Source organism: Carya illinoinensis, chromosome 10, assembly GCF_018687715.1.
Source record: "Carya illinoinensis cultivar Pawnee chromosome 10, C.illinoinensisPawnee_v1, whole genome shotgun sequence".
Lineage (NCBI taxonomy): Eukaryota > Viridiplantae > Streptophyta > Magnoliopsida > Fagales > Juglandaceae > Carya > Carya illinoinensis.
In genome coordinates this window covers 37,146,674-37,163,584 of record NC_056761.1, presented here as the reverse complement: position 1 = coordinate 37,163,584, position 16,911 = coordinate 37,146,674, and the positions used below count along the sequence as shown (strand labels likewise).

Sequence of the window (16,911 nt, the reverse complement as noted above, 5' to 3'; positions counted from 1 at the left end):
TTATAGCTTTTCCAATACGAGCTTCTGGCCCAAAAAGATATTCATTATCACGTTCAATCTCTTAGTTTTTTTGAATGAAACGCATCATTCTTTTCACTTCAGAGAATAGAATGATATAAATTCATTATCATTCAATTCAGGGAATGATATAGATCTAATAAGACGTGAATAATGATTCTTATTAAAAGCTCATTATTTTGCTCAGTCACTGATACAGATTTAGAATATATTGTGAACGTTTGCATTTCATATTGCTATTTCAGGAGCATACTCGATATTACTACTTCAGGAGCACATTCGAGACGTTCATTCAAATATATATTCTTTCCACAATTTCAATTATGCAACTTCAGGTGCATAAATCATAATGAGTTTTTGGTACAAGTATCACTCATATGAGATACTCAATAAAATTATTGATTTAGGGCGATCTTTCAGGGATGCTCCATTTCCATTCTCAGATAAATCATATCATTAATAATTTATAACAAGTATAAAAGAATAAATAAAACTTTCATTACTACAAAATATTGCAGAATAGAAAAATATTTTATAATAAGATAAAGGAAATACATTAATTAAAAAGGAACACTTTCATAATCAATTCTACTACTATAATCCTCAAAGAAATCAGAAACATCAAGACTTGTAATATCTTCTCCATCTATAGAATCTAAAGCATGTGATGGTTCAGTAAAATTTGTTTCAAATTTCTTTGTTTTTTCTTTTATAGAAGATTGATATAAGTCAACCAAGTGCTTATCTGTACGACAGATACGAGCCCAATGTCCAGTCATACCACATCTATGGCATCCATCTTCATCTTTCTTTAAAAATTTGTTTTGGGGACCTTTGCCCTTCTCTGAGTTAAGCCACTTCTGGTGGTACGGTGTATATCTATTATTGTCCCTTTTAGTGTGGTCACTTTTAGGACCTCCACTTCCATAGTTTTTCCTACCACGTCCACGCCCTCATTTTCTTTGAAAAGATGCACCATTCGCTTCTGAGAATGATGTAAATCTAGTACCATTCACTTCAGGGAATGATATAGAACCAGTAGGACGTGACTGTTGATTTTTTAACAAAAACTCATTATTTTGCTCAGCTAATAGAAGACAAGATATAAGTTCAGAATATTTTTTGAACTTTCGCTCTCGATACTGCTGCTGTAGGAGCACATTCGAGATATGAAAAGTAGTATATGTCTTCTCTAACAAGTCATCATCAGTGACTTTTTCACCACATAATTTCAATTGCTAGCTAATTTTAAAGAGTGCAGAGTTATACTCACTAACACTCTTGAAGTCTTGCAACCTCAGGTGCATCCAATCATGACGAGCTTTTGGGAGGATTACAGTTTTTTGGTGTTCATATCTCTCCCTTAAATCATTCCACAAAATAAGTGGATCTTTCACCGTTAGATACGCAGTTTTTAATTCTTCATGAAAATGGTGCCGAAGGAAAATCATTGCCTTAGCACGGTCCTGCAGGGACCCTTGATTTCCTTCTTTACTTGTATCTCCCAGGTTCATCGCATCCAGATGGATCTCAGCATCAAGGATCCAAGATAAATAATTTTTTTCAGAAATGTCAAGAGCAATGAATTCTAATTTTGTAAGATTTGACATTTTTTTTTACATATATAAATCAGGAATATAAAAATATATTGAAAAACTTACTTGAAGTTGAGGACTACTAGCTTCAAAATCGTCAGAACTTTCGTGCTGATAACGTGTTATGAAATTATAGAAAAGAGAGAGCCATAACGTATTATAAAACTTTTAAAATGAGAGAGAAAGAGATAAAGTTTAGAAAGGTTATGAAACTTATGAATTTCTTAAAGAATTCAACGATATATATAGGCGTACAAAAGGAACTATGGTAGCTTACTATGCTGCACTATGCTGGCACTATGCACTATGCATATGTCGGCCAATTCACTATGCTAGTTACTATGCAGTACTATACTGGCACTATGCACTGTACATATGCCGGCCATTCATTATACCAGTTACTATGCAGTACTATGCTGGCACTATGTACTGTGCATATATCGACTATTCATTATGCCAGTTACTATACAGTACTATGCTGGTACTATGCACTGACGATTAGTTAAATGTGGTCATACAATTCAAGATATTTTATAACACAAATGTATTTGTTGAATAATTAGGTTCATAAATAAAATAGTTAAAAATAATAATTTTAAGTAAAAATTAAATTATTAATTAATATATAGAGTGTATTTGTAAAATATAAAAAAATAAATAATTATTATTAAAATATTTAATATTATATTATTATTTTAATTTGAGAATAGATAATTCAATATAAATTAAAAGATATATTATTATTATTATTATTAGTACCTACCATTTGTTTGTTGTAATTAAGTAGATTGTGTGGGCCATGCCGACACAGTAAGACCAAATAAACCACATGCCAACCCATATTTTGAAAAGCCCAACCCAAACACATACAGGTGATCCTAAGAAGCTAGAAGTATAAGACACAGCGTATAAAGCAATGCCGCCCGCAATGATGGTAACATTTTAGGAGGTATAAAGGTATTTAGGCAGCAAGTCGGCAAGGGTCAAGAGGGTATAATTTGGGACCTACCCCGCTCCAAAAGCTGATGCCTTTTTTTTTTTTTTGAAAGAAAAGCTAATGCCTTTTGGCTTCTTATACAACACTGCATTAAATGCTACGCTAAGCTAGAAGGAGAGCTTTTCTGCGCAAATTACTCTGAAGTGATTGTCAATCAGTGTGAACAATTTTGACAAATTTGAATAAATAAAATAATTTATATAAAAATTAATTTTTTAATAATAATATTTTTTTTTAAAAGAAATTTAGTGTTTACACTACCTATAATTGCATTAAACATTACTTATATAAACATGACGTGAAATATTCGGTCTCTAAACTCTACTTAGAACACAAGTAAAAAACTCAAGACATTAGTGGATTTCTATATTGATATCACCCGGTGGCATGCTGATTGCTCTCTGTATAGCTAGACGACTGAAAGATGATTCAGTACTGATCACCACCCTGGTTTACTAGGAAAATTGTCTCAAGCATTTTGAAGATTTAATGTCGGTATAAACTTTAAAGAACTTGGACAAAAGAGAATTGGAGGTTTTAATTTGAATAACTAAGCAGGACTGTTCATTCGAGACAGGGAGGGACAACGAGATGCACGTTAGGCATGCAGTTCAAAAAACACACGACTCGACCGCGCATGAAATTCAGAAATGGGACGGCAAAAGTCGGTCTTCCAAACTTTTAAAGTTTGTGGCTGTCAATTGGCCACCTTATATTCCATGGCTTCTATGGCTTTCAACCAATGGTCGGCTCATTATATATATACAATTGGATCTGCATGTCCCCAATATTCATGTTCTCAGACTGTAAGTTCATATAAAGCACATTATTAGATATTTTTAAAAATTTGATATGTAACTATTTTTACGTATTTTTTATATTTTTATAATATAATTAATTATATTATTTTTTTAATATAAAATAATTATTTTAATCAATTATATCAATAAATCAGAAATATAAAAAATACACAAAATAACTCTAATTTACTTTTTATACTATTTTGACATATTTTGTAGAAGCCAGATAGGGTATGCAGTGCTACTTCATGAGCAAGTACTGTTAATACTCCAGCTAGCTTTATCGATCCCAGTGTTGTCACTGCCTCATTATAAATAAGATGATAGGACAGGACTGAATACTAGAATAAATATAATTATCGAATAATTAGCCAACTGAACCTAATTTTAAGGTTTAAGTGTTTGCAATCATCTATTATTTATTGATTTTAAGAAAGAAATGTTATAATTATAAAGATATTTTATAATATAAATTTAGAAATTGATTGGTTTTATATGGTAAATTAGATTTATTTTAAAATAAAAATAATTTCATAATATAATATATTATATTAAATTACATTAATTTGTAAATTTATATTTATTAAATTCTTTTATTACTAAAGTATTTCTATATTAAAAATAGTATTTTTGATTAAAATGCTCACTCAATTTTCTATATATGATAGAATGAAACTACACTCAATTAAAGGCAGCTAACAAACAACTTACTCATGTGTGTGCATGGTGTATTTGAGGTTAAATCCTATTCAATTAAGATGTCATTATAGTTCATTATATATGCTTTAAAAGCATATATAATGTTCATGCAAAGGATTTATCTTTAACAAGCTCTTACAGATGAATTAAGAAAAAAAAGCTAGCTTTCGCGTGCACCCCTTTAATTACTGCCACTATCCCTCACCAACTTTTCCTAGTGGTTCATCCAATCGTCCTTTGTGCCATGATCATTTCGAAAACTTTAATTCGAAGTCAAGTATTGTTGCAAGGTAAATAAGCAAAGGGAGAGTCACACATGAGGAAGATGAAAGGAGGACACATTCATGTCTATCCATATGATTACAAGCGAAGCAGCCCTATCTCTTTTTCCACAAGGTGATGAATGAACGGAGAAAGGTTGGTGGGAAGTCACGACAATGTACAGTTTTCTCTCTCTCCCTCTCTCTCTCTCTCTCTCTTAATTAGTCAGAAAACTCCAAAAGCTATTCAAGGAATCAAGAGTACCTCCCATCCTTTGTCCATGCTACAAATACCCCACTCCTATCGCTAGAACTTTGTAACTTGTGAGCCTTTTCCTTGATATTCAGTCATACCCAAGCTTTTCACGAGCCTACAGAACACCAGGGTGAAGAGAGTACACAGCCTAGGTCTCTGAAGCTAGAAAGAAAGGAAATGGAGGGGAAAGATGAAGATGTGAGGTTGGGTGCAAATAGGTACAGGGAGAGGCAACCTATTGGAACAACTGCTCAGAGCCAAGATGTCAAGGACTACCAGGAGCCACCTCCGGCACCGCTGTTTGAGCCTGGAGAGCTGTCATCATGGTCCTTTTACAGGGCTGGCATAGCCGAGTTTGTGGCCACATTCTTGTTCCTTTACATCACTGTTTTGACAGTGATGGGTGTGGCCAGATCTCCGAACAAGTGTTCTTCGGTGGGGATTCAAGGCATTGCTTGGGCTTTTGGTGGGATGATCTTTGCTCTTGTTTATTGCACTGCTGGGATTTCAGGTAACAATGCATCAAAACAAAAATGAAGACTGGTTCTATACAATAAGTTCAAAGGAATTCTTCTTTGTTTTTGGGTATGATTTACAATTGTGAAGTTGTTAAGAGGACTAATTGTTTGTATGGGGTTTTGTGCAGGTGGTCATATTAACCCTGCAGTGACTTTTGGGCTGTTCTTGGCAAGGAAGCTCTCGCTGACCAGGGCGGTGTTTTACATAATAATGCAGTGTTTGGGAGCCATCTGCGGTGCTGGTGTGGTAAAGGGCTTCCAGAAAACTGAGTACGAGAGGCTTGGTGGTGGTGCCAATACTATCAGCAAGGGATACACCAAAGGAGATGGCCTTGGAGCCGAGATTGTTGGCACCTTCGTCCTTGTCTACACTGTCTTCTCCGCCACCGATGCCAAGCGAAATGCCCGAGATTCCCACGTCCCTGTAAGCAAAAAATATTCTTTCAAGGATGTGCATTTCTTTTTCATAAAATTACTCTTCGAAAGTTTCATGACTAGATAAATGGACTTCTATTTTCAGATCTTGGCGCCACTGCCTATTGGGTTTGCTGTATTTCTGGTTCACTTGGCCACCATCCCCATCACGGGGACAGGTATCAACCCGGCCCGGAGTCTTGGCGCAGCCCTTATTTTCAACAAAGACCAAGCTTGGGATGACCATGTAAGTAACTTTATCATCTTTTTTAGTACTTTTGAAAGATGAGCACGAATAAAATTAGGAAATGGTGAACTTGGACCGGAAATACGCTTGTTTAGATGTAATAATGTTCTTGTCGGCAATTGAATTTCACTAACACATCATGAGTAACTCATGCCAGAGGAACATAGATGATCAATTCCATTAGTAAACGGGAGAGCCGATTTGTTACAGAATTTCACTAACTGTTTATTGTCAATATTTTCTGGTGCAGTGGGTATTCTGGGTAGGACCATTCATCGGGGCAGCACTTGCTGCTTTGTATCATCAGATAGTGATCAGGGCCGTTCCATTCAAGTCTAAGTGATGAAGCAAGGACCTGCAACATGGTTGATTGGTAACTTAAGTATCCTCTGCCAATGGGCAAATCTGGGTTTTTCTTCTTGTATTTTCGTCTTGATATATGTAAACGGGCAAGAAACAAAGCTATTATCTAGACTTCTCACCCGACTTCTCTTCTCCACGGGGTTGCTTATTATATATGTGTTCATGAATGACAGATGTTCAGTTCTCGCACTCCAACCATATAATATTAATGTCATGAAGTTCTTAATTTCTTTCCCCTTGATATTTTTTTTTTTAATCCAGCAAATTTTATTAAGAAAATCCTCAATGGAAGAAAACCATGATGATTACATCAACAATGAGTGTTACAAAAACAGGTTCAATGAATTCCAAAAACCAAGGTGTACGTGCAAAACTTCTTCAATCCGATGATCGTATATCCCTTATTAATATGATTGTACTTGTAAAAAGTTGTACAAAAAATTGTCATGTCTTCTTTAGAGCTTTGAAACCTGGCGACATATTTTTATACCAGAGACCATGGACCACACCCATTCAGTTACTACCTTTTGAGTGTCTGAAAAACTGGGTTGCACAAATTCAAGCTATTCAAATTAGAACGGTTCTCATCTCAGTCCGTGCATGGTTTGGTTCTTCACCATAAAATTAGAAAGAAAAAGCCACCACGAAAATCCCTTTCATTTCTAACTACCTTTGCAGCCACCGCCACCACCATAAAAGATAAAGTTGTGATGGGGAGGGATATAAGAGAATCCACGTCCCATTCCTTATCCTCATTCCTATAATTTAATTTAAAATCACATTTTCTCAAATTTTTTTCTAAATTTTAATCGTCTTTCAAAAACTTCCTACATCCCATTTTCCATCCCTATCTCTATTCTATTAAATAATATTTTTTTATTACTTTTTTCTTTCACTTCTATTTACAAATTTAACTACTCAATATTTTTTTTTATTTTTTGAACTATTACTCTAGTGAATATTTTAAACAAAAATTTAAATTATTTTTTTGTGAATATGAAAATATTTTTAAAATTAATTTTTTTATATTTTCGTAATTAATTAAATTATTTTTAAAACTATTATTTAAAACTATAATAAATATGAGTATGAGAGAAAGTGTAGATGATTGAAAAATTATTTATTTGATATATTAGAATAAAATATTGATAAAAATAATTTAGGAAATGAATAGTGAGTCTCCAAATATGGAGATTTACTGTTTAGTCCCTAAACATTTTTTCTAAAATAGAGATCCGGATGTGGAGGACATTTTGATCAAAACTTCAAAACAAATCCCGAATTATGAGAAATATGATGCTTTGGGAAACCGGATGGGAATGTTCTAAGGCTTTGGTAATGGTAAACAGATCTTTATAATTGAAATGAAGTAAGGTAGTCTTTTTTTTTTTTTTTTTTTTAAAATAAAAAAAAAAAAGACTTCATAACTGGCAAGAAATTAAATCGTAGATATTGACATTATCTCAAGTGAAATCAACAATCTTGCAGCAAAACCGTCAACATGAAACAAGAGACACGGATTCAGTGACATCATGAACTAATTAGGACCACAAGACAAAATTGGCATCCTGCCAAACCTCAATGCAAATGCTGATTTAGTGAGACCAAAAAGTTTAGCAATGAAGTACTCCAGCAAACATGAGATGCCACTTGATACCACTGCCCAGCTCTGCAAAGGAATCAAAAACCCAAGATGATCGCATGTTCCTTCTGTAGCCTTTTGCTTGAACAATCTGGAGAGAGCCATTGCGCGTTTGTTATATATTGTCCAACCCCAATCTAACTATGCTCGAATGGGTTCGTGACATTCTACACCTTCACTAGTCTAGCCTTCACATAACCCCAGATCAAACTCAGGAATTCTCCTCTTCGCAATGAATACCCTTGACCAGAGCTGGCTGTCACTCAACAATACACTACACGACAAGTCCCCACCCCAACCCCAATAATTCTTCACTCTCTTCAAAAAAGCACACCCTGAACATTCCCAGGCCTGGAAACTCTACCCAAAATCCCACCTATCCCAAGAGCTTGGACAGCCCAATCAACTAATCATGATCAACCATATATGATGGTAGACTTCTGTATTGTACTAGACAGCATATCTAAGGACTCATCTGGCGCCATACGGCATATATACCTAGACACAATCTTTCATGTGATCTCGCCAGCAGTAGCAGCTACGAATCCTAGCTGCAGAAGCAGCATGGAAACGAACTAAAAAGTCAACTCCCTGAAGAATAGTAGCCGAGTAGTACAAGAAGTGGGTTGAAGTTTGTATTTTATTTTAGTAAGTTATTATTTAGTTAAAGTAGGAAGAGTTATTAATACTGTTTGATAATTTTATTGCTTTAAATTAGGATTATTATTTGGAAAATGCTAGTGGAGCTTTTTACCGTTCAATCTTTATACCACTCACGTATTTTAGTTTTTTTGTTTAATTTTTTTTACTTCATAATTAAGAAAATAATGATTAATAAAATTTTTTATTTTTTATTTTTTTAACGATTAAGAATGTTAAAAAAAAAATAAGAAATTTATTACTAGCAATACACCCGGTGTTTACCAATGGGAGGCTCGCTAGCATGATCCTTGTTATTTTATTGAGAAATAATTTATACAAATTCTAAATAGGCCAGTCTAATTTTTGTAAAAAAGTAGACTTCACCTTAAAAAAGTATAAAAAAAAATTATTATTTTTTTAATAAAACTCACTTTTTTATAAAGGGTACGTGTAAAGGTTGTCTATTTAAAACTTGTGTCTAATATTACCTTATTTTATTTGGATTATTAAGGTAGGAGCCAATGTTTTGAATATCCTGGATGTTATACCGGGCAAGGCATTGGAATAAAGTATTTCGATACTGGTACCGTTTCGGGATAGTCGATATATAAATAAATTATATATATAAATATATGTATAAATTATATTTCAAAATAATAGTCCATATATGAATAAATTATACAGGAATACATATGTATATATAAATTATAAATAGTCTAATATGAATTAGGAGGTCAAAAAATGAAATTATAACTTGAAAAAATGAAAAAAAAGAAGAAGATAAAGGCCGAAATACCGGCCAGTACGTAGGCCGGTACAAGCTGAAATATAGGCCAGTAGAACCGGTACTGACCAGTATTTCAGTCGGTACAAAACAGGTACCATACATGTATCAACCTAGTGACCAGTACGGTACGATACCAAAAACAATGATAGGAGCGCAAAGATGGTATATGAATATATTTACGTACACATGGGTAGAAGTGCATGGCCATAAGTACAAGGGTACGTAGTTATTTTGGATCTATTGGAAAGAGTAAAAATCTTGAGTTCTGTTACTTACAAGTAAAATTACGTATTAATCTACATATAAATATTGATTCTTTTATATTTAAAATTTAAATTAACAATATTTTTAATAAAATTTACTTTTTGATTAATCATATTAAATTAATGTATATATTAATATGCAATTATACTTTTAACTAAATTTTTTCAAAAACCTTTGGTTTATTTGTTCCTGCCCTAATTAAGTGGATAAAAATAAATTCACTTTTGTAGTAAGATAGATCCATCACAGCATCCAAGTTAGGTCATCGAGTTGTCATACTAGTAACACAATTAGTCGTCAGTGCCGCAAAAGATTCTTACTGGTAGGATCAGGAAGTTAAGAAACATAATTTAGAATAATGGTAGATCTAGTCATGACTTGTTATATAAGCGTTGTGCACTTTTTTAAGAAAAGAGTTGAGTCTATTATAAAAAAATTAATTTTTTATACGAAGCTTATATTTATTCATATTTTCAAAATGAATATACGGTGTTCATACCTTCTATGATTATAAATATCATTTTTTTATAATTTATGGCTGAATATAATGATTTTTACCAAGCTATATTTAGAAAATAAATCTAATTTTGACTATTAATTTACTATTGGATTTTTATATTATTTTATAAAAATATTAGTTTAGATGTAAAAACAATCAATTATAGCATTTGAGCTTGATTTAAACAAAAAAAAAAAAAAAAAAAAAAAACTTAAGAAGAAACGTGTTACAAAACTTACCACGTTATATGCGTCCTCAGTTACCCGGCCAAACTCAAATACTTTTTAATCGGCCAACAACTTCATAAAATTCAAGCATATTGGTTGGGGATAAAATATGTTGTAGACTAATTTTGTTTCGACGTTATACAGTTGAGATGAGATGAGAAATTTATAAATAGTAATGAGATAATTTACGATCGAATAGTAGTAAAATATTTTAAATTAACATATTCTATATGGTTTTGGAAAAAGAGATAGAAAAAATTGAATAAAAATACTATAAAATTCAAATACTGTTACAATATAATTTTTTAATATAATTTTTATTTTGAAATTTGAAAAGTTTGAATTATATTTTGTATTTTATTTGAAAGTTAATTTGTAATTATTAAATGTAATAATTAGTTGAAAAAAATTTAAAAAGTTAAAAATTAAAAAATTTATATTTAAATATTAAAATAAAATAAAATGAGACGAAAATGAATTTAAACCTTGCGCGTAACCAAACTCGTCCCAATGTTCAAATAAGAGGTTATGGCAAATTGAAGCCCGCCATATTAAATAAAAATTGCCGAGACAAAAATTGTGGTCCATCTAGACTCAAGGCTCAAGCCAAGAAAGGAAATGCACATAAAGCAAAAGACAGCTAGACAAAAAGAGGGGAAGACGACAAACAAAAAAAAAAAGTATGCTTGTAATGATAATGGATCATGTTCCCCAGCTTGCTCCTTCGTGACTTCCGTGACATCCGTCTTCATCTCCTCCTCCATGAAAATGGTACGAGAGAGTTTAGAGTAGACATGAAAAACTGTATTTTTAAAAAGATTATTACGAAGACACGTGAGCCTAATTTTTAACGTTAACCACCTAAATTTGTTTGTTTTCTCTTTATTTTTATTTTTATTTTTCTTATTTATTTTAGTGTTCAAACCTTAGATGATTACTCCATCACCATAAATCATGGGTAATGTGACCATCTGGCTTCTATGTTTAGAAAAATGCATCGACAATACTTTTAAATATATTATTTATATTCATATTAGAACTAAGGGTATAATTTCCATCAATAACTCGAGATTTCTCATGCGATCCATTTTTAGCTCCAAGGCATTATTTCATAAAATTCAGACCGATCCATGCATCCAAATTCAATTGTTGGCCCTACGCTAATCATTTCGATTCGGCCACGACAGGGGACACGACTTTCTTAGAGTGTAATAAATACAGTGATCGATGTCCTAGAGCCTTGACCCAAGGGGTTTGAATTATGAAATTATTTAACATGTCTTATAAAAATGATAAAATCTACTATAAAAATAATATTATTAAAAAACCCGTTCTAGCAAAAATAGTTAACGATCGCACTTGAAAAAGATACTTTCGACCTGGCCACAATTCAAATGTTACCATAACTCGTGCAATGGCTAAACAAGTTGCTGTCATTTTCTTTATATACTTGAATCAACTCATCAAGTTGCAGTATCTAATACAGATCTTTAATTCCAGTGTTAATCACTGGAAGTAGGCTCTCCATGTAAGTGGAAACGCTGGCAGAAAAGTTTGTAGCCCCATGAGTTGACAGTTTCTTGATGTCTTTGGTAATGGGGTTGTACAGAAACAACTCGTCCTTGTCGTTCTGCCATATGACCACTCCATTATTCCAACACCCCAGTGCAATCCCAATATTGCTAGAAAACGGTCCAATCCTCAGTACTTTAGTCCAACACTCGTCAATACCAAGATCATAATCTTTCATGACCCAGAATTCGATAAAGTTGTCAACATGTTGGTGGCAGGGATAATAGATTAAAGCAACACTTCCCTCATATACGCCTAGTTTCTTGCTGTATTTATGGCAAGAGCCTTTGGCATCTGGGTCTGGCACGCCCACCAGGCCAAATACCTCCTTGCCCATGTCGAAAGATAAGACAAACTCGTCCCGACGCGGCTCCCCGGGTCCGAAGATTGTGTTTGGCCAAAAGGGTCCAAACCCTAGCCAATATGGCACTCCTTTCAGGATCACCCCGCACCTGCGCTGCTCTATGTTACAGGGCACGATGGCATTGATCATTCTCCAAGAACCTGTACTCGTCGAGAACAGTTCAACTCTGGCATGAACTGGATTTCCATCCTGCAGGCCTCTAAAGTACACAATCCTCACCACCTTGTAGTCATCGAGATGGAAACCAAAACCTACCGAGATTTTCATGATTAGCAGATTTGGAAACGTGGGGTCTATGCAAGGTGTTGGGAGAATCTTATGTTCTCTGGTTGCAGGATTCCATAAGAGAATAACCGAACCCTGAGATAAACAGACTAAGCCATTGCAGGAACCCACAATAATTCCAAACTTTACTCCTTGAGGGGCATCTATCTTGGCTGCTACATCGAGTGTTTTGTTCGATATCAAGGAGAATGTGTGGTTTTGTTCTTGACTGTTAACAAGCAAGAGATGACAGCCATGGTTGGCTTTGACTTTGAGATTAAGGTGGATAGTCATGAAATCGGGGTTTTTCAGTAAGGCATACCAAGGTTTGCAAACGAACCTGAATCGAACAAGGGACTTGACAGGGAGCCTCAAGAGAATGTCTGTGAGCACATCTTCGGGGATATGATTGGTCGGAACCACCATGGTTCTGGACGCTACAGCTATACGTGCGTTGTGAATCTGCGCTGCTACTCCAACACGGTTTGCCAGACAAGGATGTTCCTAAGGTTTAAGATTGTCAATATGATGTGTACATCTTAACTTGTTCGAGCTTGCCATTGCGTTGCGACTCCGGAAACGTGCGTGCCTTCGACGCCTATAGTTTTCGAAGCACTTTTGTCCTCCCTGGGCCAAGATTCCATAGGGCCCTTGGGCCATTAACTAAGATCGGTATTGAGACCAACTTGCCAGACTGGCCGGGTGTGAGCCCACAATAGCAACTCTATTATTATTATTATTATTTTCCAACTTTGTTGCATACAATATCGAGAACAAGACAACTAATAAATAAGGAGAGGACAACTAAGTTAGTGGGATCGATACAAACAGGATGAGGTGTACATCTCTAGACCATCCCAACCTCTCCGCCAGAGGTGGTGGAGCTTCGGCTTCTCACTCTCTCTCCTTGTTTGGCCTATACTAGAATTGTCTAAAGTTTTTTTTTTTTTTTCCTTTCATTTTCTTTAGTTTCTCGTCCATAGTACTAAGATGTATAGATTTGCTGCATACCGGCCTCCTACGACTACCATGCGCCCCACCATCAAATTATCCAGTCGTTGATCTGTTGGGCAGTGGAAGAAAATCAACAAAAAGAGTGACATATGAGTTTCACGTGTAACAGCCCGTTAGAAATTCAATTGTGAAATTTCTATTAACTTTAGGAACCTCGTGAAGACCCCATAAGTTTTTACGAATCTATTAATCGTATAGGTTTTTGTCTAACTACATAGTTAGTGTTATTATTTACTATGGTATCAGAAGTGTGTTTTTGATTATTGGAGATAGTTAGAAGTGTCAAAATGTATTATGGTTTGTGCCATTAGACTCGGAGGGTTATTTAAGATCTTATGGCGCAATAACATTTTTTTTTTCATATTTTCGGACAAAACGTCTGTTCAAAACTGTAGATATTATTGGATAAAAATATTTTAAACTAATTTTGTGGATATTATTAGATAAAAATATTTTAAGCTAATTTCGTGGATATTATTGGGTAAAAATATCTTGAATTGATTTTTGTAGATATTATTAGGTAAGAGAGTCCTACACTCCACTCTCACTCCGGGTAAGAGAGTCCTACACTTAACTCTCACTTCAGGTAAGAGAGTCCTACACTTAACTCTCACTCCAACCTCATCTCTTCCATATCTCATCCATAAGTATCTCCAGCCACCTCTCCGCACAAAATTATTTTCATTTATACTTTTCATTAAAAGAATATCAAACACTCTCTCTCTCAGACAGCTTTTACGAGTTCTTTTACCTGCCCATTTCGAAACTTTTGTAAGTGTTTTATCATAAAGTCTCCTTCATATAAGTTGTTCCTTTTTGAGTCTAGTTTATGTGGATATCTTATTTGTCCCATTTGAAGATGATTTGATCAGTCAAATATTATGTAAACTATAAAAAGGTCATTATGGAAGATAAACTGGAGAATATGTTATAGTTTGGAGTTTTTGACCAAGTTAATGGATAGATATTGGTCTGAAATTTTTATGGAGTATTGTTAACATGTATATATGACTATTGGTTGCGGATTTTTGCATGATTAAAGATTTTGATGAAAGATTTTCTTAGATTTAAAAACTTAGAAACTGGAAGAGGAAAAACAGTTTCTGTTTTGAGAAAGTTTAACTCTTTGGTGGTCTAAACTTATTCCAATGACTTTGATAATTTTATTGGAGATCCTAAGCATCTTATATACATGTTATATTATTATTTTGAAGATATTTGATATTAGTTTCAAAGATATGAAATTTTATGCAAAAAGATATTCAAATAAGCCAAAGTGTGGATGTTCTTGGCTAAATTTATGTTTTGGTTAATTTTTAACCATGTGATCTTGAATTAGAAGCTTATATATGTTTTAGGATATCTTTTTAAACCATGTGATGGTTTGGTTTGAAGATCACATATTTATAAGTCATAGATCAAAAGGTTGATCAAAACAAGTTGGAAACAAAAATCAATAGAAATAGCATATGAAAATTTTGACCCTATGGAGTTTTAATAGTTGTGATTAGTTTTAAATTTTTCTAAATTGATATTTGAATTGAGGATAAAATTTACATGATGCATGTAAATTTTGGTGACTTTTGGAGTTAGTATGCAAAATCCTTAAATTATGGGTAAAACGGTCATTTTCTTACATGCAGAGAGTAAAATGGAAATTTTACTCTTTAAGTTAGTATTTTCTATATTTCAATTTATTAGTGATTTAGTGCTAACTTTTAGAATCACTAATTACAGTTCATCGTGATCGCGCTTAAAGTTTTATAAGAAACGCGGAGATTGAGGTAAGTTAGCTTTTAACTTACTAGCAGTCTACTGTGTATGTGTGCTAAATAAAGGAACTACAGTGTATGTATGTGTGTTATCATATATGTCATGCCATGCCAAGTTATCACGTAATTGTCTATTATACAGAATTTATTCTGTCATCAATTTTTATCTTTTACATAATATATTCTGTCATGTATTACTGTACCTTACAAGTATGTCATGCTAAGTATACCATCTATTACATGTATGTCAAGTCATGTAATGTTTACTGTTGCAAGTATGTCATGTTAAATATGTTGTCTATTATATGTTATGCCATGTTACGAAATGTTTCTATCTCAAGTTGGTCATGTATTTCAAATTATGTTCAAGTCACGTTATGTTACGTCAGGGTTTCAGTCATTTCGTATTTCAGTCACGTTTCATCTTGATTACTTATGTATGGGGTCACAGCAATTGTGACGCATACACTACGTGAGACACAGCAATTGTGACACGTAGAATACATGGAGCTACAACAACTGTAGAGTATGTATTTAAGCAGTTAAAGAATAAGGTTCCGTAGAATACATGGGGCCACAACAACTGTGGAGTATGTATTTACATGTAGAATACATGGAGCCACAACAACTGTAGAGTATGTATTTTTCATGTTAAGTCAAGTTTGTGTAGAATACATGGGGCCACAACAACTGTGGAGTATGTATTTACACGTAGATTACATGGGGCCACAACAACTGTGGAGTATGTATTTACACGTAGAATACATGAGACCACAACAACTGTGGAGTATGTATTTTTCATGTTAAGTCAAGTTTTAGATTAAGTTCATGTCAAGTCAAGTTCAGTTCATGTTTCAATTTAAGTTATGTCAATTATGCTATGTTGTATGCCAAATTATGCTTTAATTACTTATGAATTTGATTATGCATTTATGTTTTTACTGTCATCCATGCATCATTAGATTGTGTGGAAGTTTTTTGTTAACTTACTGAGATTTGTAATCAAATATCACTTTGGTAGTCCCAACTACCATTCCCCCGAATGGTAGATCTTGTTACAGGACCTGAAAGAGAATCAGGAGTTGATCAACTAGATACAGTTGACTAAGCGACGGTACGACGTCAATGTTAATATAGTAGTTAACGTAAATTACTACTTGTACAATGGAGTTGCATCTCTATTACTTTTTGGATCATAACCATTTTGGACTAGTATTGTGATCTGTTCAATGGGTCTTTATGTATGATGTATGTTTTAAGCATTTGTGATATTTTCAATTTGGTGCATAGTATTGCTAAAGAAAAAAATTATCCGCTGCGAATATTACATAATGTTAGATACATGTTAGGAACATTACATCTTATATGTCATGAACGGGGGCAGGTAACCTTGTGTTGCATGTCTCGACGCTTCAAATGTCTGTCCGATCCCAAACGGAATTTGGGGGCGTCACATCACGCGTCTGGCCATAGAGAGTTTGATGCGGCCACATGCGGCACCATCGGGACAAGTGGCTTCGGATCTCTCAGATCCAACTTTTATCTTGTTTCCAAGAGTGGTGCATGAGTTACATACACCTTTATAGATAGTGATAGTCTTTCGCCAATGAATCGACCTATTTTTCAGTTGCTACTTTCCTATATTTTTGCTTTCCTTAACCAATGATCAAAATGAAGTGGTTGTGAAAATCTCCTCC

At 33.9% G+C, this 16,911-nt stretch overlaps 2 protein-coding genes across 2 annotated transcripts; one reads left to right on the top strand and one right to left on the bottom strand.

The window, feature by feature from the left end:
* Window positions 1-4,534: 4,534 nt before the first annotated feature.
* On the top strand, window positions 4,535-6,393 carry LOC122279857 (probable aquaporin PIP1-4). The gene is made up of 4 exons (XM_043090737.1): window positions 4,535-5,136; window positions 5,272-5,567; window positions 5,664-5,804; window positions 6,055-6,393. The coding sequence occupies exons 1-4, from the start codon at window positions 4,803-4,805 to the stop codon at window positions 6,145-6,147; spliced, it is 864 nt and encodes a 287-aa protein (XP_042946671.1). The 5' UTR covers window positions 4,535-4,802; the 3' UTR covers window positions 6,148-6,393.
* A 5,168-nt stretch (window positions 6,394-11,561) lies between these two features.
* Window positions 11,562-13,015, bottom strand: LOC122279856 (F-box protein CPR1-like). The gene has a single exon (XM_043090735.1). The coding sequence runs from the start codon at window positions 12,852-12,854 to the stop codon at window positions 11,706-11,708; it is 1,149 nt and encodes a 382-aa protein (XP_042946669.1). The 5' UTR covers window positions 12,855-13,015; the 3' UTR covers window positions 11,562-11,705.
* Window positions 13,016-16,911: the final 3,896 nt, after the last annotated feature.